Source organism: Quercus suber, unplaced genomic scaffold (assembly GCF_002906115.3).
Source record: "Quercus suber isolate HL8 unplaced genomic scaffold, Cork oak 2.0 scaffold_95, whole genome shotgun sequence".
In the NCBI taxonomy this organism is placed as follows: Eukaryota; Viridiplantae; Streptophyta; class Magnoliopsida; order Fagales; family Fagaceae; genus Quercus; species Quercus suber.
In genome coordinates, this window is record NW_027069560.1 from 110,388 (window position 1) to 136,838 (window position 26,451).

Consider the following 26,451-nt stretch of genomic DNA (forward strand, 5'->3'; position numbering starts at 1 on the left):
AAACACTTAGGTACTCCCGGAGTGAAGTGAAATTGTGCTCTATTCTCTTACATTCATGATGGACTCCACTATGAATTTAATGAGTGAATCCTACCATAAATGTGAGAAGAGGGAGCATTGTTCACCGTGCTTTGAGAGTAACTAATTAAGAATTACTCTAGGAATCCCAATGAAGAGTACGTCTAACTCGGCTCCCCCATTCTTAGTTGCAGAGCGGGAAATCACTCTGCTGGAGGTGCTGATGATTAATGTTGATATTGAAGTTGGCGGTGGCAATTTCAACTTGGCTCCTCCACCCATGATCGCCATGGAAGATGATGATGATGATGAAGATGGTGTTTATTACTACGAACCAAGAATAAAGCATAAAAGATTAAAATAAATATCATAACTATTAATGGATAATAGAGCAAATTCATGACTATTAAATGATGTTTAAAAATTAAAAGATGAACCAAGAATAAAGATATTTATTAATTTTCAAATGCACTATTATTATTCATTCATGTTCTCTTTATTTTGTGGAAGGGTATTTGTTTCCTCTTGTTATTGTGTACGTCTCAGCCGTGTCTTGCATTTTTTTTAAATGACACGTTTGTGACACACATGTAGAAGTGTCCCAGGCATGTTAAGTGTCCGATATAAGTACGACATGGATATAACATTCCAAATAAAGTATGCATACTTCTTAGTTCAAGAGTTAAGAGTGAATATTATAAAATCAAATTTTAAGGTAGGTTTTAAGTATGTTACATAATACAATAATATACATTTGAAAAATGAAAAATACAAAATACAAAGCGAACAAAGAGTTGAACCCCCTTCCCCACTTGTTGTAACTTGTAACGATAGAATTATCAAAATTAAATAAGAACATAGTAGGTTAAGGTGCTTAAAATATTTGAAGTATTATAAATCAAATCTTTCAAGGATACAATGACTTGTTTGAAAGATTAAAAGGCCTAAGAGCTGGCCAGGTACCTCAAAATTTAAATATTAATATAGGGGTTAATGCTTTTATAAATATGGTATACCAAACAGTAACTTGGGGCTGATTTTTAATATTAATTTTGGATAATTGAAGTAAAAATTAATTTTGGGTACATACTAAATAATGAAGCAAGAACCATATGGACATGACGCAAAATCATTGATCACAATATCCCTCCTAATCTTTCTCCAAAAAAATATTTTTTTTATTCATCAAGTCTTTCTTATCCTGATCTCACTAAACAAATTGGGTGACCTGACTGTGTGAGCCAGTTCGGTCCATTGCGGTCCAGCCCAAAAGGCCCAAACCCTTAATGTGGACCTAGAACTTTCGGGCTTCAACTTATAGGACCAGCCCAAAACGCTTGATTTCTCTCTCTCTCTCTCTCTCAAAACAAAAAACAAAACGAATCGGAGCAATGTCCGTACAGCTAGATAGCACCGGAGAAAACATGGACGAGTCCCTTCGAATCCAAAGATTCGAGCAAATTCCTTCGTTGTTAGAGTTCGAGTCTCTGATCCAATCCACAAACGTTCCCGCTGTAAAATTCTCTCTCTCTCTCTCTCTATTTTCTGTTTGTTTCTCGGGAAAAAAAAATGTTTCTCAAAACTTTCTACTTTTTTCTCTTATTATTCATTTACAGGTGTTTACTAGATGCGTTAAGGACTGGAAAGCTTTTTCCAAGTGGAATCCATCCAATGGTGGCCTTGACTATTTGCAGGTTTTCTTTTCAAACTCTGTAAAAGAAATTCCAGTTTTGCTTAGGTGCTCTTTGAGAACTGGAATTGCATTAAGAAATTTCATGCCAAATTGTGTAGTAACAATAACTATCTTTGAGTAGGATCAAATATCCCTTGAAATTTGATCAATACAATAATTGAAATTAGAGTGATGCTACACCTACAGTTACCAATAAATTTTACTTTCATTAAACACAGGACAAAAGAATAGCATAGAAATTTATTTATTGTCGCGTTATTTTGTCCAAATATCTTTGCACTAGTGGTGTTAGATGAATGAGCTCGCTAAATCAATTCAACAGAAAGTACCTTGGGGGTATGTCTTTTGCAAATGATATTGTTATGGTGGATGAAATTAGATGTGGAGTTAATGCCATTTGTAAAAATTGATTGGTAACTTACATACGCATCTGATGGGTCTTAAACCTACGATTTCACTCTTCACCTAGCACTTATTAGGGGAGGAAATGCCAATTGATCTAGAGCTCATTGGTACTTTATGTAGTGAAGTTGTTAGGAGCTTTGGCATTTTCCTTGAAATTATGGCTGAGATATGCTTTTCAGTTCTCAAAATTTGGCTCAAGTTTGTTGTACTTTAAAATTTAAAAAGTTGCAATTACGACCCTAAAATATTTAAAAAGGTATTAATTTTTCCCCTTCTTCTTTTTTATGGTAAATTTATTTCATGCCACATCAATTTTTTTAATGCGCCATGTCAGCACTTTGTTTGCCATGTATGCAATTTTTGTAATGGGATATGTTTCAAATTTTTTAAAGAACTCAATTACGACATGTGACAAAGTGCTGACATGGCACTGAGGAATGAAAATGAAATTTGGAATAAATTCTAGGAATCAAAAGTGTGTTTTAGCCTAAAATTCTTGTTCAAATGTGTGTGTGCATGATGCATGATCTTCTTGACACTGTGACTAATATATTTGATTTTGGCCTCAAAGAATAAGCCTTAATACACATACGCTTAAATTTTATTTGTATGCTTGAGTAGCATAGCTACAAAGATTGTTCTACCTATTGCTTTTGCAGTTATTAATTTTCTTTTTATAAAGTCCTTAGATGAATTTTTGATTTCTTTAACTTAATGGAAATTTAGGAACGAGTAGGGTCTGCTATTGTGGAGGCCATGCTCTCAAAATCAGCGCCTGTCTTTTATGGTGACCTTAGAAGTCATGAGAGGGTAATTTTTTTAAAACATTTTGGAACTTTGAATTGCTCTCTCTCATGGAAGTCAATAAACCCAATTACTTTAATTCCCTTTCTTTTTATAGGTTCCATTACCATTTTCTACCTTCATTGGTTATTGTAAGCAACGAATGCAAAACAGAGATTTTGGTTGTGCCAATTCTGAATTGGAAAGTCATGGCCTAGTTGGGCGTGATGCAGAGCATGCAGAAGATGCTCCTGAACAAATCTATTTAGCACAGGTTCCAACTTCATGGGTTTTTGTATAATTCATAAATTTGTATTTATTTTGATTTGGATGTATCAATTTTCGGTTTTTAGGTTGCACTTTGCCTTTGGGAGAGTTATGGTTTAACAACCTTGAGTATTTTATTATTTAGACACCAATTATGAATGCTGATAATGAAGAGAAGGTTCAGTTGGAAACTTTGAGGGAAGATATTGAAACGGTAAGTATATTTCTTTTCACTATCTACCGTTGTCTAGTCCATTGCTCTCTGCAAAAGTGTTCTTTCATAGATTTTATTTTTCTAATCAAGCTTGGTTACTTCTGCAGCCTGCATTTTTGGAGAGGAAAGCACTAGCATCTATCAACTTGTGGATGAACAATGCTAAAGCGAGATCAAGTACTCACTATGATCCACACCATAACCTTTTGTGTGTAGTTGCTGGCTGCAAACAAGGTGAAGTCATTATTTTGCTTTACTATGCGATGGATGGCCCATATGCATGCCAAGACTGGATGACCTAATTACCTTATCAAATGACAAGAGGGGGGGAGGGGGGGGGAATGAAAGGGGGGGTTGGGGTCTTGCAACTTTTAAAACTGTTATTTCCTTTTCAGTTGTAAAACCATGTTAGGCATTTCTTTTTGCAAAGCGCAAGTTCGCATTGGCCTAAATGTATTTGAGGATACAATCAATTAAGTGGAAGTAACATTTATATATACCTTATGAATCATTATGTCCACAAAATGTTGACTGCTGATTTGTTTCACCGAGATGGTTGGCATTTCATGGCTAGTTTTCAGGGGATGACATCATGAGCTGAGATACTGAGATTTTGGTCTATCAATAACATTGGTGTATAACGTGCACCCAACACCTTCAGCCTTGAATATTAAATAACTCAACTAAAGTCTTTTTTTGTTGGTGGGGACGGGGGGTTTGCATAAAATAGTTTTCTTTTGTATGGGCACTCAACATAAGAGCTTACGTGCTATGCAGTTGTCTTATGGCCTCCTTCTGCTACTCCAATGTTATACCCATTGCCAATATATGGTGAGGCCTCAAACCATAGGTATGCTACTTTCAATACTGGCAACACGAAATTAATTATTTGCTTCTTCTCTACCCATAAGATTTATGAAATGCTGATACTTCTAATTTTTGCTCAATGACATAAATAATTTTCAGATTTCAATTTTTGTGTGGCCTGCATTTAAAAAAAAATCTTTTGTGCATTTGGCAGTTCTGTTGCTTTAGAAAACCCTGATTTTTCAACTTATCCAAGAGCAAAATGTGCAATGGAGCACTCGCAGAAGGTTGTTCTTCATGCAGGTGATGCAGTTTTCATTCCTGAAGGCTGGTAATGTCTAATTCTGTCTATTTATACCAATGTTGCATCTGTTAGATCCCTTCTTTACAAATATATATATTGTTGACCATTTTCTAGTTTTATGATATGTCCCTCTCTTCAAGTTTAGTAGTGTATGGTCTCACCATCTCTCTATCCCCTCTTTATTGTGATGTGCTTCTTTTTGGTGATGATTACTTTGTCTACTTATGATTACATTCTTATCATACGAAGCTTAGCCTTCAACTCCAACTTATTAGCTGTGTGCTAGTTATTTTCTTTGCTTCTTGTCTAGACTCATGTTTGATCTCTGAAATGGAACTAGAGACAATATGGTTATTCATTTTCTGTGAAAATTTTAACGTGCAATATATGCATGGTTGTTGAAAACTAAAAATTTGATTTTGACTAGGATACCTGTTAATGCATCCTTTGGTAGTACTGCATAACAAAATCTGATTCATGCTTAACTTCTTTACTTCAGTCGGTTGTGCATATTCTCCTGTCATTCCATTGTATTGTGGGCTACTTCATCTGTTAAAATGCATGACTTTGTTTTCTTTACCTTAACCTTACAAATTTATGATCCTCAATCATTCCACATGTGATGGTGCACTCTCAACTATTGCTCTCAATGGTTTTCATTGCACATGATAGAATTTTTTCCTTGACAGTACCTATCTCTGTGCCTTTAGTTCCCTCTGCTATCATTATTTATGTGGCATTCTTAAATCACTCACAGTAATTTTTATTACCATTTTACTAGTAATATAACAACACCAACAATAAATAAAGCTTAGCTGGTTGTTATCTGGATGGATGGCAGTGTTTGTGACATTATTAGCGTAGTTGACTTATTTCTTTCTATTATTATTATTTTAAAGTAATGAGTGTCATATCATTACAGTGTTTACTCATTATTTAATAATTTTTCTTTGTGGACTTAACCTTCTTCTATATGTATCTTCAGGTTAGGTGATTGTTTTTTTCTGTTTGTTACAGGTTCCACCAAGTAGACAGTGATGATTTGACCATTGCTATTAACTTTTGGTGGCGATCCAACATGATGTCTTCCATGGAAGAGCACATGGATGCATATTATTTGCGCAGAATATTGAAAAGGTACTTGTATAGATTCTTTAAAATATGTTGGTTAAGCTAGCTAATGTGAAAAGCTAACATTAATTCTGTGTCAATTTCATGTGTCATTCACTCATCGAATCAACATTTTATATAAAAGATTGACGGATAAAGAAATGGTATGTATCTCTCTTACATATGTCATTTGATGCCAGATAATGTTGGCTAACAGCTGTTTTATGGGGTGGGGGGTGGGGAGTGACAGAAACAATCCTTTTTATATTTATGATTTCCATTTTTTAATGTATTTTCTATTGTTTGAGTTGTCTTTTTCATTCTTACTTCCATGGGTATGGAAAGTATTTTGGGAAAGATACTCATTGAAATGTCCTAGAGCTTCAGAATTACCAGCAGTCATGAAATTAAAGATGATTTCATATGTCTGCATAATTTTTCTAAAACTTTTACTGAAATCTTCTTTTTCTTTTCCCCTATTATTTTTGGCCTTTAATGCTTAATTTCTATAACATTTTTTTCTTATCCTGCAGAAGTTTAGGATCTCAGGTCTCTTACAAAATTTTCTACAAATTTGTAAAAGTTGATTATGGAACTAATTTAATATGAATTTCAGACAGACTCATAGCTAGTTAAATGTGATATACTGATGAAATCTTTGATTTCATTCGTCTGTGTCAGTCTTAATTCTGTGGTGGAGTCATATTTAAGGCCTTCCTTTATTTTTTAGTTTTTCAATATATAATAAGAAGTTTATTAGTGAGTGCTGTTATATTTGCTAATGTACAATTAGGGCAGGACCAAGTGCTACATAAGACCTCTTCTACTATAATGGGGGACATGAAGAGGCATATATATGAGCTGCCTAGTAATGGAAAAGCAGGTCATTTTCTTATAAGCCCGTGAAATCTCTGTCATATATCAGGATTATTTGTTCTATTTTTTTTTTTTAATTATTATTTTTATATATCGGATTAAAAAGAAGGGAATTTGCTGCTCATTTCCAAGCCAGTGGCTATATACTTTTTCTTACATCATAATTTGATATTTGATAACCAGATCATCGTGGCAATGATTTGGATCAGGCTTGTGAGGAAGCAGATTCAAAAGAAAAAGAAGTGCAGCAGAAGAATCTGTTGCAGGACCTGGAACCCATTGCTCTCCAGGTGCTTCATGAAATTGTTTCTCTGGTTCATGACTATATTAACATTTCTGATCACAGTCAACTACTGCAATCGACTTTGATAGATGATTCTGCTGCTAGAGTGAAAGGTGAATGCAAGAAAATTGTGCCAGCAAATTTATTTCACTTGGAAGATGATCCAGTTGCTAAAATTCTTTGGAGCCTTCAACCAAGTACCCTGCAACGTGTATTTTTAGCTATGGCGGTGAGTTTGTATGCTCCAATGAAGCTTACACTTCAAAAAGGTTACTGAGTCTTGTGTTAATACTTGCTTGGTACATAAAGGGTATGGTAAATAATTTTATTCAATACATATTATGAGGTGGTAAGGTTTTGTTTAATCTAAATGGCATCTTTTATGTAAGTTTTTGCTTGACTGATATTAAAAGAAGGAATGTGGTGAGTGTGATCTCTTTTCCCTTTAATACTCTATGTGGCAAACAAAGTGTTGATTGAAGTGATAAGAAAGTAAAAGGAATTACGAGATTTGAAGGGTCTCCAATTACTGATATCTTTATACTTTATTCTTATTCATTTCTGGAAATAATTTGAAATTCTTTAAATTTTATTTTTTACCTATCCATTTTCTATTAGCTAATGAATTATTATGAGCTCCAACCCCTTTGCCTCACATTGATTAGTACTTGCATGATCAAACTTTAGAAGGAATTTTTACCACCTTGCCAAAGGTGGTCTTGTCACAGGAATATCTTCCTTTGTTTTCTTTTCACGAGGTAAAAGAAGCCCCAGTTGGGGAGGGGGGGGGGGTGCATGTGGCTCGGGTGTCATGTCTTGTACTTCGTCTTTGTTTCCAATTGTTTTGTATATCCTAATTAGCCTGTTGTATGTTCGGCCATTTGAGGATTATTTATTGATTAAATTTTAGTCAACTTATATTCAAGCATGTAAAACTAATTACCCTTTTTTCTTTCAGTACAATTTCCCAAGAACTTTGGAGGGTTTGATCCTTCATTTGCTTTCACCAGTGGGGGCAGAAGTCCTTACTCGGAAATTTGATGAGATGGATCAACAGATCACTGAGGAAGATAGGTACTTGCTAATTTCACAATCATTCTTTACATAAATTTTGTGAAAGAATAATGCATTTGCTTTTTGGTTTTTAATTTTGTCATTCATCACTATGTGTCAGGAACAAGTTCTACCAGGTTTTCTATGGTGCATTTGATGATCAATTTAGTGCAATGGATGCAATTCTGAATGGAAAAGAGTCATTTGCACTCCAGGTAATGCTGTGCTCTCGTCAAATGTGTTTTTTTTTGGAACTCAATGTTTGTCATATCTTCTAGTATCATCTACTCATCTGCAAAATGTATATGTACTGCATTGCTGGGAGGTTGTCTGTGGATGTACGCAACATCCATTTTTGCTGTGTTGGGTGGGGGTTGAGTGAAGAAATAGGCTATAGTGTGGCTCATCTTCACCAATGAGCTCTAGTTCATATGTCACTCCCTCCCTTGTAACTGCAAGGTGGTAGAAGGGATTGAGGATTCAAGACCCACCCAGTGCATGTGTAATTACTAGTCGAAAATAAAAGGAAAAAAATAATGTGGCTCTTCTTCCATGTCAAGACTATAAATAATCTCTTTGATTTGATCAATAAAATTTTACTTATCTATCAAAAAAATAATAATCTTCGGTTTGAATAGTGTGTTTTGAAAAGAAAAAACTTGCAGATCAGCCATCATTACGAATTGCTATGATATGCCTTTTAGAGTTGCATGAAACAATGAAAAAACGGTCTTCAATATTGATCATATTCATTCATTGGATTTCATTCGCCTGATTGGCCTGTTTTTGCAAGGAATAGTTACTGAGGAAGATCTCACCTGAACTTCTCTTTGGGAAATTTTCATAATTAAATTTAATTTACAGAGATGCCATGGAATGCTTTTGTGGATTAGGATCCTTCCATTTGATAATGTTGTCATTGTGGTTTTTCATTGTTTTAAAATATGAAATGCCTTTGCGTCATGAACATCATACTATGTTTCTTACAGTAGCTTGTCCCAACAAATGACAAAGTTGTATCGTGGTGGGAATCTGGTGGTAGTCAGGGTTCACTTGCATTAGCCAGTGCACAGAATAAATGAAGGTTAAAATGTTTATAGTTTTGGTAGCTGGTTTCCCTGGAACAGAGGCCCCTTACTTTATTGAGGTCGTCTAGTCATGAATAGTACTGGCTAATGCTTGTCTATCATTAGTTCCATGAATAGAGACAAAAAAAGAAGGAAGAGTTCATTGTATGGTATCTTGTGAAGAATTCAATATCAATTTTTTTTAGTCAGAATTTTGCCTGGTGGATTTGGTTGATTCTGTCATGGCATATAATATTTTAACTGTTCGGAATATATACATTTTCACTTTAACTTACTCTTGTGCAGCCAATGCTCCTTGTAGTTTTGTGATCAATCAAACTTTGACAGCATAGTCTTTTTCCCCAAAATAAGTCTCCATCTATCACCGTGTCCTTTCTTCATTTTTTCTCTTTTACATTTTCCCAATTACCATATCATCATCTTGGTAGACATTGGCTTACCTGCAAACATATAACTATAATTCTAGTTCCATATGTTGAGCAGTGAGCACCAATACAGAACGTGCAAATTGCCTAGAATGTCATTCAACTTTGCCCTTGAATAGGTTAACTTTTATCCAAAAATTTGAAACCTAACTGCAGTGCATTCTTGGTAAATTTTCGTTTTCGTTGTTTTATGTTGCAGGCATTCAATATTGTTTTGAATAAATACGTGGGAGTAAACTTGGACGGACCTAAACCAGGGTTTTAATGACACTATGGAACAACTGGTCCCTGCAGTATCTCTAGGGAGAAGAGTACTCATTCCTGTTCACAGCAGAAACTTTTGCCCCAGTTGGTGCTTTCATGTCAGCCATCCACAATTTTGTATATCAGGAATAATTACTTTGAACAGTGTTGTGTATATCACTATCACTATTTCATGCAACAGTTCTATGCAATGCCCCTTTCACATATAATGAGACTCATGGATGTAGGTCCCATACATAAGAGGACCATTACATATACACGTTACCATAATTTCTTTTGTATCTCAACTTTGTACATGCTGGCTGATCTGTGTTATTTGACTTGCAGTGCAACTCTGAATTGTTCCTTTATTTAAGATCTAACATGGTACATTAATTAAGACTGTACAGCGAAATTGTATACTTGGTGAACAGGCTTCTAATTATTTTAGTTAGATCTGTGACACTTCTTTTTCTTCTTTACATTTAGTGTTCATTATAAACTTTTACTGAATGTGTCAATGAATTTAATGATAAGGTCAGTGTCAAAGTATGAAAGTAACTTGATCTGACAGATCCACGTGTAAGTGCAAGTTGCATAAAATCATTAAGAAAAATGGTATAATATATTAATGCCTTCAAGTCTAACCAAAATTCACTTATTTTTATCGCTGTATAGTTTATACAAATCTGTAGTTACCGAAAATCCCAACGTTTGGAATACGCTCCAGTTGACCCGAGGTCTGAGATTTGCCATAAAAAATGGGCTTGCGGACATTTTGATTAGAATGGGTATCCTTTCACATCGCCATGGGCCTCGGCCACAATTATCTGCCTCATGGTTATCACATTATTTCATTTGATTGTCTTTTTTTTTTTTTTAATAAGTCTCTAAAAATAACATTTTTTATAACGACTGACATGATATATTATGATTGGTTCATAAAAAAAGTATTGTCAGTGTTGGACCTATGTAAAAATTATGTTACTTCAATCACAACAAATTAAGGCAATAATAGGTGAAAAAAAAAGTAGTGAAAATAATATTGTATCCTTATCAATTGCTATAATTACAATTATACTAAGTTGCCAAGATGTGAATAATATGAATGATAATGAATATCCAGACTAACTAACTAACTAAACTAAAAAATCTACAAAAAAAAAAAAAAAAAAAAAAAAACTAAACTAAACTAAAACATTAAAAAAAAAAAAAAAAAAAAAAAAAAACCTAAACTAAACTAAAACATTATCAATAATGACTTTGTAAAAATGTCCTTAAAACTTTCCTTATTTGTTATCAATTATAGGGTTATGGTAATTCTGATGAAGTTTGTGGAGAAGACAGGATGCTGTATGGGGATTTCTGCAGAAGGGAAAAAGAGAGAAAAAGCATGAAAAAGAAAGGTTTGGTAATTATTAAGATTGGAAGCAAGAGAGAGATAAAAGCAGGGTTTGATGAGATGAGATTCCTTGATGATGGAAGATGACATGTGCAAGAGTGCTTGAGAGAGAGGAGGAAAGGGGAAGAGAATAGAAGACTAGAAGAGAAGCTTTTGGTTTTGTCTGGTTGTGGAGCAGAGAGAGAGAGAGATAAAAAGAGGCAGTCTTTTTTAATAGGCAAATGGCATGTATTGTACCTAAACACTGCCACTCAAATATACTTTCTAAAAGCTTGGATATACCATAACACCCAACCTTCCTTTCATTAATCCCAAGGTCCTTTCTCTGCCTCTCTATCTCTTTTGGTGAATATACTTGGTTGTAGTGGCAAGGAACTTTGCCTCTTCCTTTATTTGGCTAAGAATGTCGAGACCTTTAAATCTTGTAAAAGGAAAAAAAAAAAAAAAATTCCTGCGTTTGCTTAAGCATATGTTACGCTGATCTTTTACATGTAACACCAATTATTTTAGGAATGACTATTTGTTTGTTCATCACCATAACCTCTAAATGGGACCCCCAAGTTTAATTATTAACGCCTAAACCTCATATAATATCGTTGATAATGTATCTAAATTCGTCTAATTGGTTGTAAAAGCATTAAGATTCAAGTTTTATAATCTTTAGAGCATGGTTTTCCTAAGCTTTCTCACCAATTGAAGGGTTTAAGATTTAATCATAGGTGGGCCATGTGAACTAAGCATGAAGAATCACTTGGTATATGTGATGGTTTTTGCTAGTTAAGCTGCCAACCAAAGGCTGCGAAATGGGGACGTGCACAGAAATTGATAAAGGGTCATCAAGGAAAGAAGAAGACTGATCAGAACTGTAATTCAAAGCTCTATTGAGCATCTTTTCGCGACCGTTGACATTTTTCTTCTCTATTATTTTCTCTTCTTTTCCTTTCTTTTCCTTCTCTTTTTTTTCCTTTTTTTTAGTACCACTTACATGTGCCGGACCACCATCACACCCAAATAGACATATACTATCAACTTAGTTTGCCTTTTCACTCACGCTTACGATAGGTTTTACACCCTTCCTACCTTCTCTTTAGAAAAGGCTACACTTCTTCGGAATTATCAAAAGAAAGTAATGGGGAAAAGAATTTCTCGGAATTTGATTATACTTTTAAATCTTTTTGGTAGGTTATTATTATTTAAAGATTCAATGGTATTTGACGTGAGAAAAAAAAAGAAAGTTGCACGAAATTTCCCAATTGCAATTTCTTCTAGTCATCCAATTCAAATTGGAAATGAAGGACTTCATCTATTAAATTCCAACATAGTTCATGTAAACAAACAAAAATTTATGATGACGCCTTCAAAAACATTTTTTTGACCCATTGTCTACCCCTCTTGTTTGGTCTGTTCAGGTTTCATGTCAGTATCTGTGAAACTTTTCTATTTTTATTTTTATTTTTTTGGGTGATTCTTTTCTGGCAACTCTACTGGACCCATGTAAACAACTTGCATTTTTTTTTACGTGTTCTAGAGAATGGTCATTATTTTCTAATCATGCAGTCATATCCTAAAGTTGTGACTTATTAAAACACGGTTGCATTTAGGGGAATTTTTTGACCATATATACATATGCCTAGTTGAGAAACCGAAATTGCTCTCATTTGTATCCCTTTTTTGACCTTTTCTGAATCAAAGCCCACTTAATTAATTCTTAATTAATTCTAGTACTTTCCATCTCTTTTTTCTTTGGTTTTACCAAAAGCTTCTGTTCTTCTACCTAGAGAGACCAATTAATGGGAGAGTTTAAACCTATTATTTACCGTCTATATAGTTTCAAACTTTGCTCAAAGAACTGAAAAGTCTATACTTTCGAATTGAATACAATAGGAGAGTTAACTGGAATTGACTAAATGGGCATTATATTATATGATCTTTTGGACGTAACATTTAGAAAAATCTTAGAGTCATACAGTGAGAAAGATATAATAAAAAAATATAGTGGATTTTTCATGCTTATTATAATTAACTTTCATATCACAGGCACCTCGAATTTTCTTGGGGTTTATCTGACTGGATTGCTTGAAGGTCCAATAATCAAGTGCACTAATGTCAGCAAGGTTGGTCAGGTTTCGGTTGGTTGAAGGCATATTCGTAAAATCGATGGAATATGAAGTGTGGGCTCATGCTTACCTCATCTCGTACTTGTTCATCAGTCTCATTGGTCTTTGCCTGTAGTATTTTCTTGGCCTACAAATAGTCCAACCCCTATTAATTATAGTTTTCTTAATCGTGCAGAAGTACCATTCTTCTTGGTAATTTTCTTGGAATTTGTGGGTGTAATCGTAATTCTGTTGCATGCAAGTCTCTCGTTTTATTATACGTGTATGGCTAACATCACGTGGAAAATGCTACATACATCGGATTCTTTCTCACTTTCTTAATTTTCCATCATTAGATCCAATGAATAGAAAAATAAAATCAAGCTTAAAAAATTAGTGCGAAGAGGAATAGGAATCTGCTAATAAGTTAATTATACCACCTACTTAGAAGAAGAGGATTCAAATTTAAATCCTTCTTCGTAAGAGTTCCGAACAATATTATTAAATATTATTAAGCTATAAGACTTTGATTAATCAGTTAAGTTTTAAAAATATTTTTGTAGTTTTTGTTTCAATTTGCAAAAGGAAGTGTGCCATGTAAAGAGGATTGAGACAATCTTAATTAATTGCACACAAAAATATATGCTCAAACTGCAACTTCTTTACACTGAATAGGATCAATGCAAAATCCTCAATAGCATTGTAATATGTGTTTCCATGAACTATCACCAATTAGCCCTTGATCGACTATCCTCTCGTCTCATGCATTGCTTATCCTTCTAATGAATCGAAGTTTTAACTCCATATATATTGTGACAACTGACAGGACTTGGAATGGATGCGTAGCATTAGAGTGAATTCCATCAAAGGGAACAATGCATGACACCTTTCTTCAACTTCATATTGATGGGAAATTGGGTTCAATCTACTTTCATTCAGATTAATTGGCAATATTGTCCTAGGCCTATTACATTGTTAATTAAGGCTTATAAGTATATATACTGGGTAAGTTTGCTATTCGATTTTGCAGTTGAGCCTTAAAAAGCTATACATATCATGATAACAGTAAACATTGGGCGGTGGCCACCCTAATACCTCTAGGTAGGTATTTTCTTTAAATGACTTTGGCATATGTATGAACAAGGCACTAAAACTCATCGATGAGGAACAGGAAAAAGAGAGAGAGAGAGAGGTAGGGTTGCAACTTTTTCTTTTTTTCTTTTTTTAGAAGGAGAGAGAGTTGTAGGACATTTTTTTTTTTCACAACATCATTTCAAATCATTTTTATGAACGCCATTTATGACATTTCACCTCACCAATTCTGAAAAAAGAAATGTGGAAAATTTGTAGCTCCATATACCTGTTGTGTTTCAAATGAAAACGATAAAATCTAACCTATAAAATAAGAAGATAAGGCATTATTGTTTTAACTCAAACTTCCCCCCGATTTGTTCTATAGCTATTAGATAATCTCTTTTTTTCTTCTGAATTACAAGAATGCCACCCTCATCTACCATTAATCATTGCATCAAAGAGGAGGTGAAAAAAGGAGAACAAGAAAAGAAGAATAAGACATGGGAGCTAGTGAGAAAAAAATGAAAGGAAAAATACAAGCCAAATAAAACTTCCAACATGCAGGGAAATTTCCTCATGAGAGAAAAGCTTACTTCCATTTAAAACTAACATAAACAAATTATAGACAAAAGGTAATTAAACTGGTAACATAACTCTTTATAATAAAAAAAGAAAAATGTAAACAACAAAGCATTTAGTAAATGAAAACCCAAAAGGGAACAAAAACAAAGTAGCTATATAATTGTTCATAAAAAAAAAAAAGTAGCTATATAATAATCAAATGAAAAGCATAGAACTTGGACATATGCTTGATAGACTTCCTCTAGCTAGAAGTAGAAGTAGAAGTAGAAGGATACTTCTGTCATTTCACAGAAGAGCCTAGTAATTTGTGTGAAATTACTATTATAGCCTTTCCCTTTCAATGTTTTTACCTCTCTAACAGTCCCTCCACGTTTCCGAGGAAGGGTCAGCCAATCCAAAACCTTGGGACTTCATGTTCAACATGGACGTGTGGTCACGCTCATTATAATGTTGTTGTTGTTGTTGGTGTGGGAACCCTACGCCATCCGTGTACGATAGCATGTTTTTCACGTTAATGCTAACGTTAACATGTCCATGTCCATGTCCAGTACTTGTTGTATTTGTAGCTGTAGTATTAGTAGTAACATTGCCATTGCCAGCAATATCTGTGAGACCCAGAAAATCCCTGGTCAAGCGGTCAGTCTTGTGCCACGTGGCGAGGTTTCGTGACGTGAACTGATCAGCGATATTGTACTGGTCGTTGGAAGAGGAAGATATCATGTGACTCACTACTGGGTCCATTTGAATTTGATGATGATGATGATGATGGTGACTCGGTGTTCCAAACTCAGCTGAAGATATCATGTGACCCACTGACTGACCCTGTTGGGCTGCATTGGCTGTTGAGGCTAAACCAACGGTTGCAGCCTTTTGGAGAAGTGCAGTGGCTGAGAGGTGCGCTGACGTGGCAGGGTTTGAGAGTGTTTGGAAGGGTGAGTTTATCAAAGCCTTGTGGTGGTGGTGGTTGTGGAAGTAAGTTTGAGGGATGTGGAAATGGTGTGGTTCAAGTTGTTCTTCAGGCTTGATTTGTTGAAGTAGTAGTGGGTTTTGTGAGGGATTATTATTATTAATATTAATACTATTAGGGTTAGGGTTTTGTTGGGGTGCTGGTGGGTCCCAAGGATGGAGGGACATGTGGGTTTGTGGTGGGTTTGTGAAGTGTTGTTGGGTTTGAAAGGAAAAAAGAGATTGGACTATTGTTGGGTTTGTGTTGCCTGTGGCCAATTGGTTTACTGATAGTCTTGCACTCTCTTCAGCCAATGCATCACAGAATGCTCTATGGGTTATGAAGCTGTCCTTCCTGTTAATTTTATATGAAAATTAGAGAGAAAAAAAAATTCAAAAAAAGAAGAAGAAAATAATTATGTTTGTGAATGCTAGTAAGTGTGCGTAAGGATTATTATTATTATTTTTTGCTGAAAAACTTATTTTTTTATTTGCTGAAAGTTAATGTATGTACAACTGGAGAGAGAGAGAGAGAGAGAGAGAGAGAGAGAGAGAGAGAGAGATTTTAAAAAACTATATATACACAAATAAATTAGTAAGTTAATGGAAAAAAGCTAATCCAAATGGACTAGTACTACTAGGTACTAACCGATTGGAAAATTTTTTTTTGACGTGTTTCACTTTGTCTTATAAATTCCTTTTGGTACTTTCAATGTGGGGGTACCAAATGCGGGGTGAAGATGGTTGTGAATCTCTATCGTGCAAATGTTTTGTGCTTTCCACGTGAAAAAGTTTAGCAATGCCAAATGAGTGTCAAATATATCCACGGTTTTTGGTTTCTGGAAAATTTTATGTGTGATCATCAAGCACAATTTGAGATTTAAGGGAAAAATATATATATATTTTTTTCGCAAGTAACTTGTTTTGTTGAATTTAAGAATGACACCATGCATTTAAGATTGATGATGCAAATATGTCTTTTCCTTAGTTTATCTTGTGGATAAAACTTAAAAGAGAGAAAAGACGGTGAGAGGCTAAGAACTCATGCATGCGGATTTCATTGAGACACAAAGGTCAAAAAAGCTACAGAGCATAAAGGAGAGATTATCTTTGAGGTCAAAGTTAAAGTTGAGAGAGAGAGAGAGAGAGAGCAATTGGTTGATGTTTATACGTGCAAAAATGGGCATTGATAATGTCCAGGAATCGGAAAAATTACAATGGCAGAAGTCTTTTGAGACTAGATAGAGCACATGCATGAAACAAAAATATGGAATTGTGGAATTGTTGAAAGTAGAGCATATGCATGAAACAATGATATGTAATTGAAGCCCGACGTATCTATTGATAATGAAGAAGAAAGAAAAGCAAATCACTATATCAGATATTTTTGCAGATTTATCAGTTTTCACAATGATGAAATTGTTCAGAGATTCATTGTTCAGCTAGTAATTAATTGCATGCTTCATAAAATAAAATAAAAATGTCACGGATTTTCCAGCCATGAAACACCAAAAGTAATTAACATATTCTTTTAACTTTTATCTAGACAGGAGCAGATCCACTCATTCTTTTTGAGACTGCAGTCACTCCATTACAAAGTACCAAGAGGATATACACAGGAAAAAGAGGCAAAAGTAAACCCTTGAAGGAAATCAATAATTTGAACATTTTAAATTAATATATATATTTTTGAGGATGTCATGAAATATCATGTTTATCAAGTATAAGGACGGACAAAATGGTCTCAAAATACAAATCCCTAGGCCACAGAAAAAAAAAAAAAATAAAGAATAAAAGAACTCATGCATATATGTCCAGTCTAAGCATAAGAGAAAAAAAATTAAGTTTGCTATTGAATCACAGACAAAACAGTATATAAAACAAAATTTTACATTGATTGTTCCTATTCAGTTTATCTTTTTTGTTGTTTATATATGAACTTAGCTATATGGTTCAGATTTCAGAGATATTGCTATCAGTTTCACTTTAAATGTAACCAGCAACAGACACTTGTATTAATAGTCTCCACTTTCATGCAAGCTGCCACTGCATCTAAGCTCCAGATATAATTCATGCAGAGGGCTTACCACTCTTGTGCAAGAACAACCACAAAACAAAACCCACTCAAAAACAAAAACAAAGACCATCCTAAAGACTTCCCTCTTTAAACAAAAGACCAATTTTTATATGAATCATATTTCTGGTCCAAAGTGATGAATGATAGCTAAGAAAACACCAAAACTAGGGAAAGTTTGGAGCTTTGAGACGCGCGCGCACATATATGTGTGTGTATGTATATGTATATATGTGTGTGTATAAAGACCAAAACAAAAAAAGTGCAAGAAAATTGATTATAAAAAGAAGAACCTGGAGAAGAGGGTTCCACAGTCACATCTATATTCTCTTGTCCCACAGGTTTTAGAGTGAGCCTTCCAATCTGATTGAACTGCATAGATCTTTGAGCATTTTTCACACTTCCACTTCTTCTCTCCGTGTTTCCTACAATAGTGTTTCTTAATTCCTGTAAGATCACCAAGAGCCCTTGAAGGATGATGGTGAACGCATGAAGGCTCAGGGCAAACATAGGCTCTTTTTCTTATCTCTTTGCTGTTTCTTTGCTTTAGCTTCCAAGGAAGGTTATGGCCTCTCCTGTGAAGTTGAAGGTTTTGATCCCTTTGAAACCCCTTGTTGCAGATCTCACATACAAATCTGTTGGTGGCTAGTAAGGTCTTTGGGGATAATGCAATCACTTCAGCATCTGGGTCTGAAACACCATCATATATACATAGAAACAAATTTTTTTTTTTGAGAAGAACATAAAAACAAAGACAAGGCAAATCTGACAAAATTTTGAAGAGATTGACCCAAAACATAATCTTACCTGGGTTTCCAGGTAGGCTTCTCTTTTTCTTGATCTTCTGTGTTTGTGGTGGAGAAATAGTTGAAACCATTGGATTTAAGCCACCAAAGTCTTGAACTCTAGTACCAGAAGAAACACTGGCTTCTTCAGACAAAGAAGTTGAATTGGACATAGCTGCAGGAAACATTGCTTTTGACTGGAAACTCCCTCAGAGAAAAACAAGAAAACCCCAAATATCTGATCTCTTTGTATTAAAATCTTCTCCAAGTTTATAACTTTCTTCAAGTACCCAACTTTGCACCTTTGAACAAACTAAGAAGGGCAGTTCAGAAATAAGAATCCCAGCTTTGGACACAACTAATAAGCTGCAGAGCTGGCCTTGTTGAAGAACAGGTGGCAGTGACACATAGACTTAGAAAGGCATCATTCATTGGTTTTGCAAAAGCAAAATTAATCTCGTGAAGAGATGATGATGGTGATGATGATGATAGGTTATTCTCCAAGTCGCTATCTTAGGCCATGGATTGCTTGTCTGAGCAACTCTGCAGAACCAATTCAGATATATCTCTCTCTAGTCTCTCTCTCTAAAACACATCAAGAGCTTTCACCATGCAGTACAACATGGAAAGAACAGACAATAAGATGGGTTTTCCTCAAAACTTCTTCACAATCCAATAACCCTTACCTTTTCTGTACATATGTGTACAGAGAGAGAGAGAGAGAGAGAGAGAGAGAGATAAACAGAAAAAAATCAGTAGCAGGGTGTTGTAGATGATAGTGTGGACAGAGGGTGATGATTACAATGGCAGAAAAAGGAAGGAGGGGTGGCAAATTGTAAATGAAAAAATTGAAAATAAAAATTTTAAAAGAAACCAAGATGGGAAAAGGCTAGAAAGCCAAAAAAAAAAAAAAGCTTGGAATACTGCAAAGACTAGGGAAGAATCCAAACCCACATGATGCAGCAAATTTTTTCTCTTTATTTAAAAAAAAAAAAAAAAAAAAATTTCTTTTCCTTTGAGTTGAGACTGATGTTGGCACTTTCTGTCTTTTCTTTTGTTCCTGTAATAAAACACCCAAATCCTAAAAGGCCCTTGATTTGAATGGAATGATTTTAAAAGGAGGGATTGCTTACCAGAAGGCTAAGGAGATTGAGAAGCTTAAAAAGCATGGGAGGTGGTAAAGGCAAAGTGTTAGAGATAGGGCTTCTCAACCTTTTATATAACCCCACACTAACATGATTGATTCATTGATTGACTCTCACCTACACACTGTGCTTAAACTATAAAATTTTTATGAGCTTATTGATATATTTTCAAACTAGCCACCTGTGTATCTTCACCTCCAAATTCCCTTAAGAAATGAATTTGACCAATTAGAATGTCATTTTTTAGCCTTTCCTAGAAAAAAAAATAGAGATAAGAATGCCTTCTAATCAACCCTCTTAAATCCCGTAGAAGTGAAAGTTTTGTGCAATAAATACAATTTAAAAAAAAATTACCATTACCTTCTTCTACCTTCTTCTTCTTCTTATTATTATTATTATTATTTTTTTTTTGAAAAATGATTTTTTTTTCTAAATTATCATTTGAATCTCTATAAATTTCTATTATTCTTTGAAATTATTTCACAAAGTTTCCTTGAAATTATTATTTTGTTCATGGCATCATGATCAAATTCTTGCTTTCCATTATTTCATTGAGGATTTTCCTCCCCTTTCTGTCTCTCTTTTGTTATTATTCTCTTACATCCTTGTGTATAGTGAAAGTGCTCAAGGAAACCCCACCGAGGGGAGAATTTGGAAGGTCACTTCTTTTCTTTTCTCTCTTTCTAGACTTTCTTTATTCCAAACCCAAATCTAAAGCCATGGAGTCAGAACACAATTTGCCCGTTTTATCCCCTTCACTTACCAAAATTAACTAGAAGCTACACAATGTTGATGTCTAGAATGGTCTTTTTAAGAATATAAGGGATTCCCTATCTTTTTAGCAGTATATATTAATAGGCTCTATCGCAAATGTCTCCATAAAAATATTCTATTAAAATTATTTGGAAAGTTTGAAACCCGAATATGAGTATTAGAATTAAGAAAATGGGTTGATTCCCTATAGCCCTAAAATCAGCCAACTTCAATAATATTATGTAAAATATTATCTTGAATGGACAACTACATCTGCTTTAAATATTTATATGAGACTAGCTACCAGAAAATTCCCTATCTTTAAAAAGCCATATGCCTGGCCTAAACATGGATAAACTAATTAAGCGAGTCCATAAGTTTTAGGGGTGTAGGAAAAAGGACTTATCTGCATTTAGACCTTCTGGTACAAATACATTGCTGTCTAATGCCACTCTTATAAATCTTTTTGGAATCCAATGTGGGTACTTTTGATCTAAATCTTTTGAATATGCAGGCAGAGCTTTTTGAGTGAGATTCATGTTTCTTTTCTTTTGGGATAAGATGAGATTTATGCTTCATTATTGATTCACCTTTAAAGAAAAGAATGCAAGGTATATTGTCTCAAATTAACAAAACCCTCACGACCACAGAAAGATGGAAGTATTGTTTAGTGATCTGTATTGCAGTTAAATAGTGCTACAAGAGCCCCAAGATAATTAGTAAAAAAAAAAATTGAAATAACCCAATATTACATATGAGCATGACTGCTAGTACATACAGTTGTTAAGTATATACATAATACACAGCTGCATTTTATAAGGGAGTTTGTTACTTTAAATGTACTATGTGTATACTAGAGTGGGCGTAATAGACACTACTCATTACATATATTGCACCGTTATTGTACCAAGCCTTTTGCACCATATAGCATTTGATGTGGTTTCTCACTCTTAATTGTTTATGAAAGACTAATGTTCAATGTAGTAAATTTCTAAACTTCACCTGGAATGATAATTTTAGTTGGAGTAAGAATTTAGTTGGACAAGGTAACCCATATTAGTTATAGTTGGTCATTTGGCTAACTTGGAGTTGCTTATTCTTCTTATTCATATATGTTAAGAATTTCAATTCATGTTGAACATATGGGAGAGAGAGAGAGAGAGAGAGAGAGAGAGAGAGAGAGAGAGAGAGAGAGAGAGAGAGAGATAAGGAGTTGCTAAATGTCAAAGATAATTGATAACTAGTCAGAGAATGTTGAGAGAGTTTTCGACTTACTAGAGAGGTGAAGAATTCAAGCCCCACCCCTTGTCATGTTAGGATAACCATTAGTATTTTTACCTTTTTATATAGAATTTAGGAAAGACCAATGTAAGGATGAAATCCTTTTCCATATTCATAAACAGCCAACCCTTGCAAAGACAAGAATCAATTCCAAGTGTTTGGTACAATCACCAATAAGATTTACCAAGGCTTAACACCTTTTATAGCGTTGGTAGTTGGTGTTATGAGATAAGACAAAAAAAGAAAAAAAAAAAAAGAAAAAGAAAAAGAAAAAGAAAAAGAAGATGAAGTGAGATTGCTCTTCTTGAACACCCAATTTCCTCATGTTGATCAATCCAGCTAGCTAGGATGGATATATTTGACCTTTTTAAGTGACTGAAGTACACATATGATGTTATGATAGCCATCTCATAAAAGTGTGTCTCTTATACTTGGTCTTCTAATTTTTTATTTTTCCTATTATCACTCTCTGTTCTGCATGCAGAGAGGCACATTGATGAATGAGAAAGAATAGCCCATGCGGGCCATACCTTATTCACGGGTTCTTCTATTACTAGATTCTCGCATGCAGGTTTTGGCTTTCTTACCTCCCAAGCCCACAACCAAAGGCATTATTGTACTAGTGCACCAATATTTTTAACTTTTTCTATATCTGTCTTGCTTAAGAACTTATTCAAGATCATTGTATTTTCTATTCTACGTTGTCCAAATATATGTTATACCCACTCATCTCCAATGAATTAGGTTAGGTGCATCAAACTCAAAAGTTTGGAGGTATTTTTTTGTGTGGAGAAAATGGATTTCAGAAATGCTTTTGTATGAACATGATCTATTAACAAGGTGAAGACCAAGAAATGCCTTAGTAAACTTGCTCTAACAAGGTGAAGAACCAAAATATTCATAAACAAATAGAAACTAAAATTTGTTTGTACAAGTTGTTTAGTCGAAGTTAATGCTTGGAGCTTGGAGTTAAATACTTGCACTATCGATCGGAGCCTCTAAACATTACAGGGTTTCCCATCCCAGATAATAGAATTTATGCATTGAATAACAGTTCATTGACACTAACTAGGATTGAACCAGCTGAGTTTGAATTCCTACCCACTTTATTAACCCATCCGGCCTTTTCTTTTTCACTTTTTGCTGAATAATTGCAAACTTTTCTATATAAAGAGTATGCCTATTTATAAAATATTACTATCACTCCTAAAGTTTTTAGTTTTTGCCACTTTACACTAAGGCATTTCAAACCGTTGATTCTTGGGACATGATCTATCTGATTGGTGTGGAATGGCAAACGTGTTTGGACCAGAATCTCAGTTTGTTTTATATATATATATATATATAAAAAGTCTCATATAAACCATAATTTCACCCGTGTATTTGTCTGTGTCTAGCAAACCGATGATGCCGTAAACTTGTTGTAAGTGTTGTACAAAAGTTTTTTTTGTTGTTGCATGAGAAATCTGAGAATTGTGTGGTTGAGGAAAATGAGAAACCTGAGATTGAATTATACTTACACTAAATAAGACAAATTAAGGAAAAAAAATTCACACGTCCAATAAACCTTCAATAAATTATTTTTATTAAATTCGTGAGGTTGAGAATAAATGCTGGTATCAAATATCTACCGTCTTTTGCCATGCTTAACAAATCCCTTTTTCAAAGTTAGTGCAATGTTTGGTATAGTTCTTTTTTCAAAACTTTAAAAAACAATCCATTTAAAATGAATTAGGTTGAAGTTATATCTAATATGAATATAAGTAATGTTACATTATTTAATATATTTTTTATTAGATAGTAATTTTAACAAATTTACCATTAAATTATATATTTTTTATATATACATTTTATGCTTTGTAAAATTTCAAAATGATGAAAAATTAATAATTATGTCATTTAACAAATGCAGTTTTGAACTGTACTCCCAAACTTGTAATTAGTTCTAAGCAAAATCACTTCTTTTAATTTCTTGTGTTATACTGTTACGTTTGCCTATATTTTACAACAAAAATATATGATGTTTTAGTCTTGTATTTGATAACTATAAGACTACGTAAAATATACAGAGAAATGCCTATCTCGTGTTCCTTCTGTTTTAGGTAAAATAATAGAGTATGATAATTAAAATTATCTGGAACGTACTGTAGCAGTTGAAAAAAATAAAAATATTGCCGTGCATATCTTGTTCAGATTCTAAAATATATATAAACTACTACAACGTTATCATGAGTGAGAAAGGTGGACAGCTATATATAGATCCCTTAAAATTAAGTTATGAGTTTAATTTGTCAATTATTAATTATTGTGTTCTGCATGTTGCAATGTCCATATAACATAATGCTTAAACTTGGGCATTAGTGGAAGTCAGAAGCAAAAGGATTGGGCTTCATTTCTTGTCAATTTAGTTTGTCCAAAGCACTCCTTGGCTTCTTGCTTACCCTATAATCTTTCTTCGGGACATGGGTCAAGAGAGGAAAACTCGGATTAATCATAAATTTGGTACGTTAAGTGGTTATTAGCTGGGTTTATGAGAAAAAAATTATATAATATAGGGTAAATTCTACTAATATACCCTGAGGTTTGAATTAATGCCAACCAAATTCAAAACTTTTCAAAACTAGTCAAGTTGGTCCCTAAATTCAACTTAGTCTATAAACATTTATTTATTTTTTCTTAACTATTTTAAAGACTAAATTGGTTTTAAGGACCAAACTAGTTAGTTTTGAAAAGTCTTAGATTTGATTAGTATTAACTAAAAACTCAAGAACTGTGAATGAAATTTACTCTATAAAATAAACCAATAAATGCAATAGAGAGGATATATAATGTATCTATTGCATGCAATAGATTTCTCATAACATGTCGGTCTTATCGGTGTGTGGGGTTCATCTGGAGTACCGAGCGAGTACAAAATATACCTTGTCAGGAAGCTTAGTGCAGAGTTGTGAGGCTTGTGCCCGATTATAGGGCCCAAAATTGCTACGAATAAGCCAATGAGCCCAAACAAAACCTGAAATCATTTAGGACCATATATATCCAAGACCAAGACCCCACTCTAGGACCATCATGACCTAACGAGAAGGCAAGGAAGTTAGGCTTTTTTTCAAGTTTGAGCTAGTCACGAGCGTTGAGCTGAAGAATTGGACCCACGGCCTCGATCCACGTGTCTGACTCACGTGCTTCCAAGACAGACAGATAGACATGCGTAGTCCAAACTTGTAAAAGAACTAAAATGAAAAGCAACCATACATGCATGATTGGGTAGCATCATTTTTACATTTTGATAAAATATAACGGGCATGATTGGGTAGTATCATTTCTACAATTGCATAAATATTGTAAATTCTTATGTAGTTTAGAGACCAGAGACATCCTCCAATTACTTAGAGCAAATCAAGTTGAATCATAATGCATGCACTTGAAAATGTAGAAATGCTGGTAGCTAGCACTAGTCCTTGCCTTATCTGGAAGCACCAATCCTTGATAGTAGGTGTGCTAATGTTTAACACAAACCACAAACATGATTGAATAGTCATATGAGGGGCTTATTTTATATAATGTCAAAGTTCTAGTACCAAATTCACCAAAAAAAAAAAAGTTAAAAGGATCTTAGCTTAACAACATGAAAGTTTAAGGGGTCTTAACGTAACAACATAAAAGTTTAGAGAGAGGGTACTAGTTCAATACTTCAATTTACCAAACTTGAAATTGTAGCATCTATAAATCCTTGATTCAAGTTAACTTGAGGAATGCTATCATAGACGGGTGAAAAAAGAAAATAAAAAAGAAGATTTGGAATATTAACGTGTGTGAGTGGTGTGAAATTGTGAATAACTAAATAGTGAGGTTCTATATTACATATTAATGACAATATTGCGTGGTTACTACTTACTATAACATAACTAAATTTAAACGTATAAGCTTAAACTTTTTGGTCAAATGATGTACTAATATATATATATATATATAAATTTTATTTAGCCCTTCTTATAATGTTATTTATCGCAGTGGACTGATCCCCCAATTTTGAAAAAAATTAAAGAATTTTTTTTTTTTGTTGAAATTATCCTATATAATTTGAAAATTTTTAGATGAACCATATCATTTTGGCCCCCCATTTTCAATAATATACATACATACATACATACATACATACATATATATATATATATATATACACATACACACACACACACATATATATTTAAGAAAGTATTAAAAAAAAAAAACATAACTTTCATTTAAATAGAATACAACCATAAATATATATGTAAACTGTTGTTTAAACAACGGTTTTCAGTATTTAAATAACATTACACGTATTTTCACACATTTTTTCAATCACATGTATTTTTTAAAAATACAAACAACGTTACTAGAATAACATTACCAAACGGGCTCTTAGCATCTTTAAAATGAACACATAGATATTTTAACAATTACTTCAGCAAATAAAAAGGGAAAAATTCTAATTTTTATCCCAACACATGTAGGGCTTACTTGTACCACAACAATAGAAAAATTAAAATGTTAGAAGTTCTGTTGATTCGCTGCACCACCAAGTCCCCCATACAGTTGCAGAACATTTTGCTCATAGTGCTCTCTCTCTCTCTCTCTCTCTCTCTCTCAAGCCCCCTATACTCGATAATATATATATATATATAAATATAAGAAAGTCTAAAATAAACTTAGCTTTCATTTAAATAGAACCCAATCCATAAATATGTGTGTGTGTGTGTGTG

At 33.9% G+C, this 26,451-nt stretch overlaps 2 protein-coding genes across 2 annotated transcripts; one reads left to right on the forward strand and one right to left on the reverse strand.

Annotated features, from left to right (window-relative positions):
• Nucleotides 1–1,384: 1,384 nt before the first annotated feature.
• Nucleotides 1,385–9,991, forward strand: LOC111999374 (lysine-specific demethylase JMJ31). The gene is made up of 15 exons (XM_065774618.1): nucleotides 1,385–1,532; nucleotides 1,635–1,712; nucleotides 2,843–2,926; nucleotides 3,018–3,173; nucleotides 3,312–3,380; nucleotides 3,488–3,614; nucleotides 4,158–4,230; nucleotides 4,402–4,518; nucleotides 5,509–5,628; nucleotides 5,747–5,765; nucleotides 6,400–6,484; nucleotides 6,661–6,989; nucleotides 7,719–7,834; nucleotides 7,935–8,028; nucleotides 9,526–9,991. Exons 1-15 carry the CDS (start codon nucleotides 1,410–1,412, stop codon nucleotides 9,589–9,591), a joined length of 1,656 nt encoding a protein of 551 aa, XP_065630690.1. The 5' UTR covers nucleotides 1,385–1,409; the 3' UTR covers nucleotides 9,592–9,991.
• Nucleotides 9,992–14,774: 4,783 nt separating this feature from the next.
• Nucleotides 14,775–19,755, reverse strand: LOC112024535 (protein indeterminate-domain 12). Its single transcript, XM_024057158.2, has 3 exons — nucleotides 18,550–19,755; nucleotides 18,036–18,432; nucleotides 14,775–16,023 (listed from the first exon to the last, which is right to left on the reverse strand). The coding sequence occupies exons 1-3, from the start codon at nucleotides 18,713–18,715 to the stop codon at nucleotides 15,078–15,080; spliced, it is 1,509 nt and encodes a 502-aa protein (XP_023912926.1). The 5' UTR covers nucleotides 18,716–19,755; the 3' UTR covers nucleotides 14,775–15,077.
• Between the last annotated feature and the right edge of the window lie 6,696 nt (nucleotides 19,756–26,451).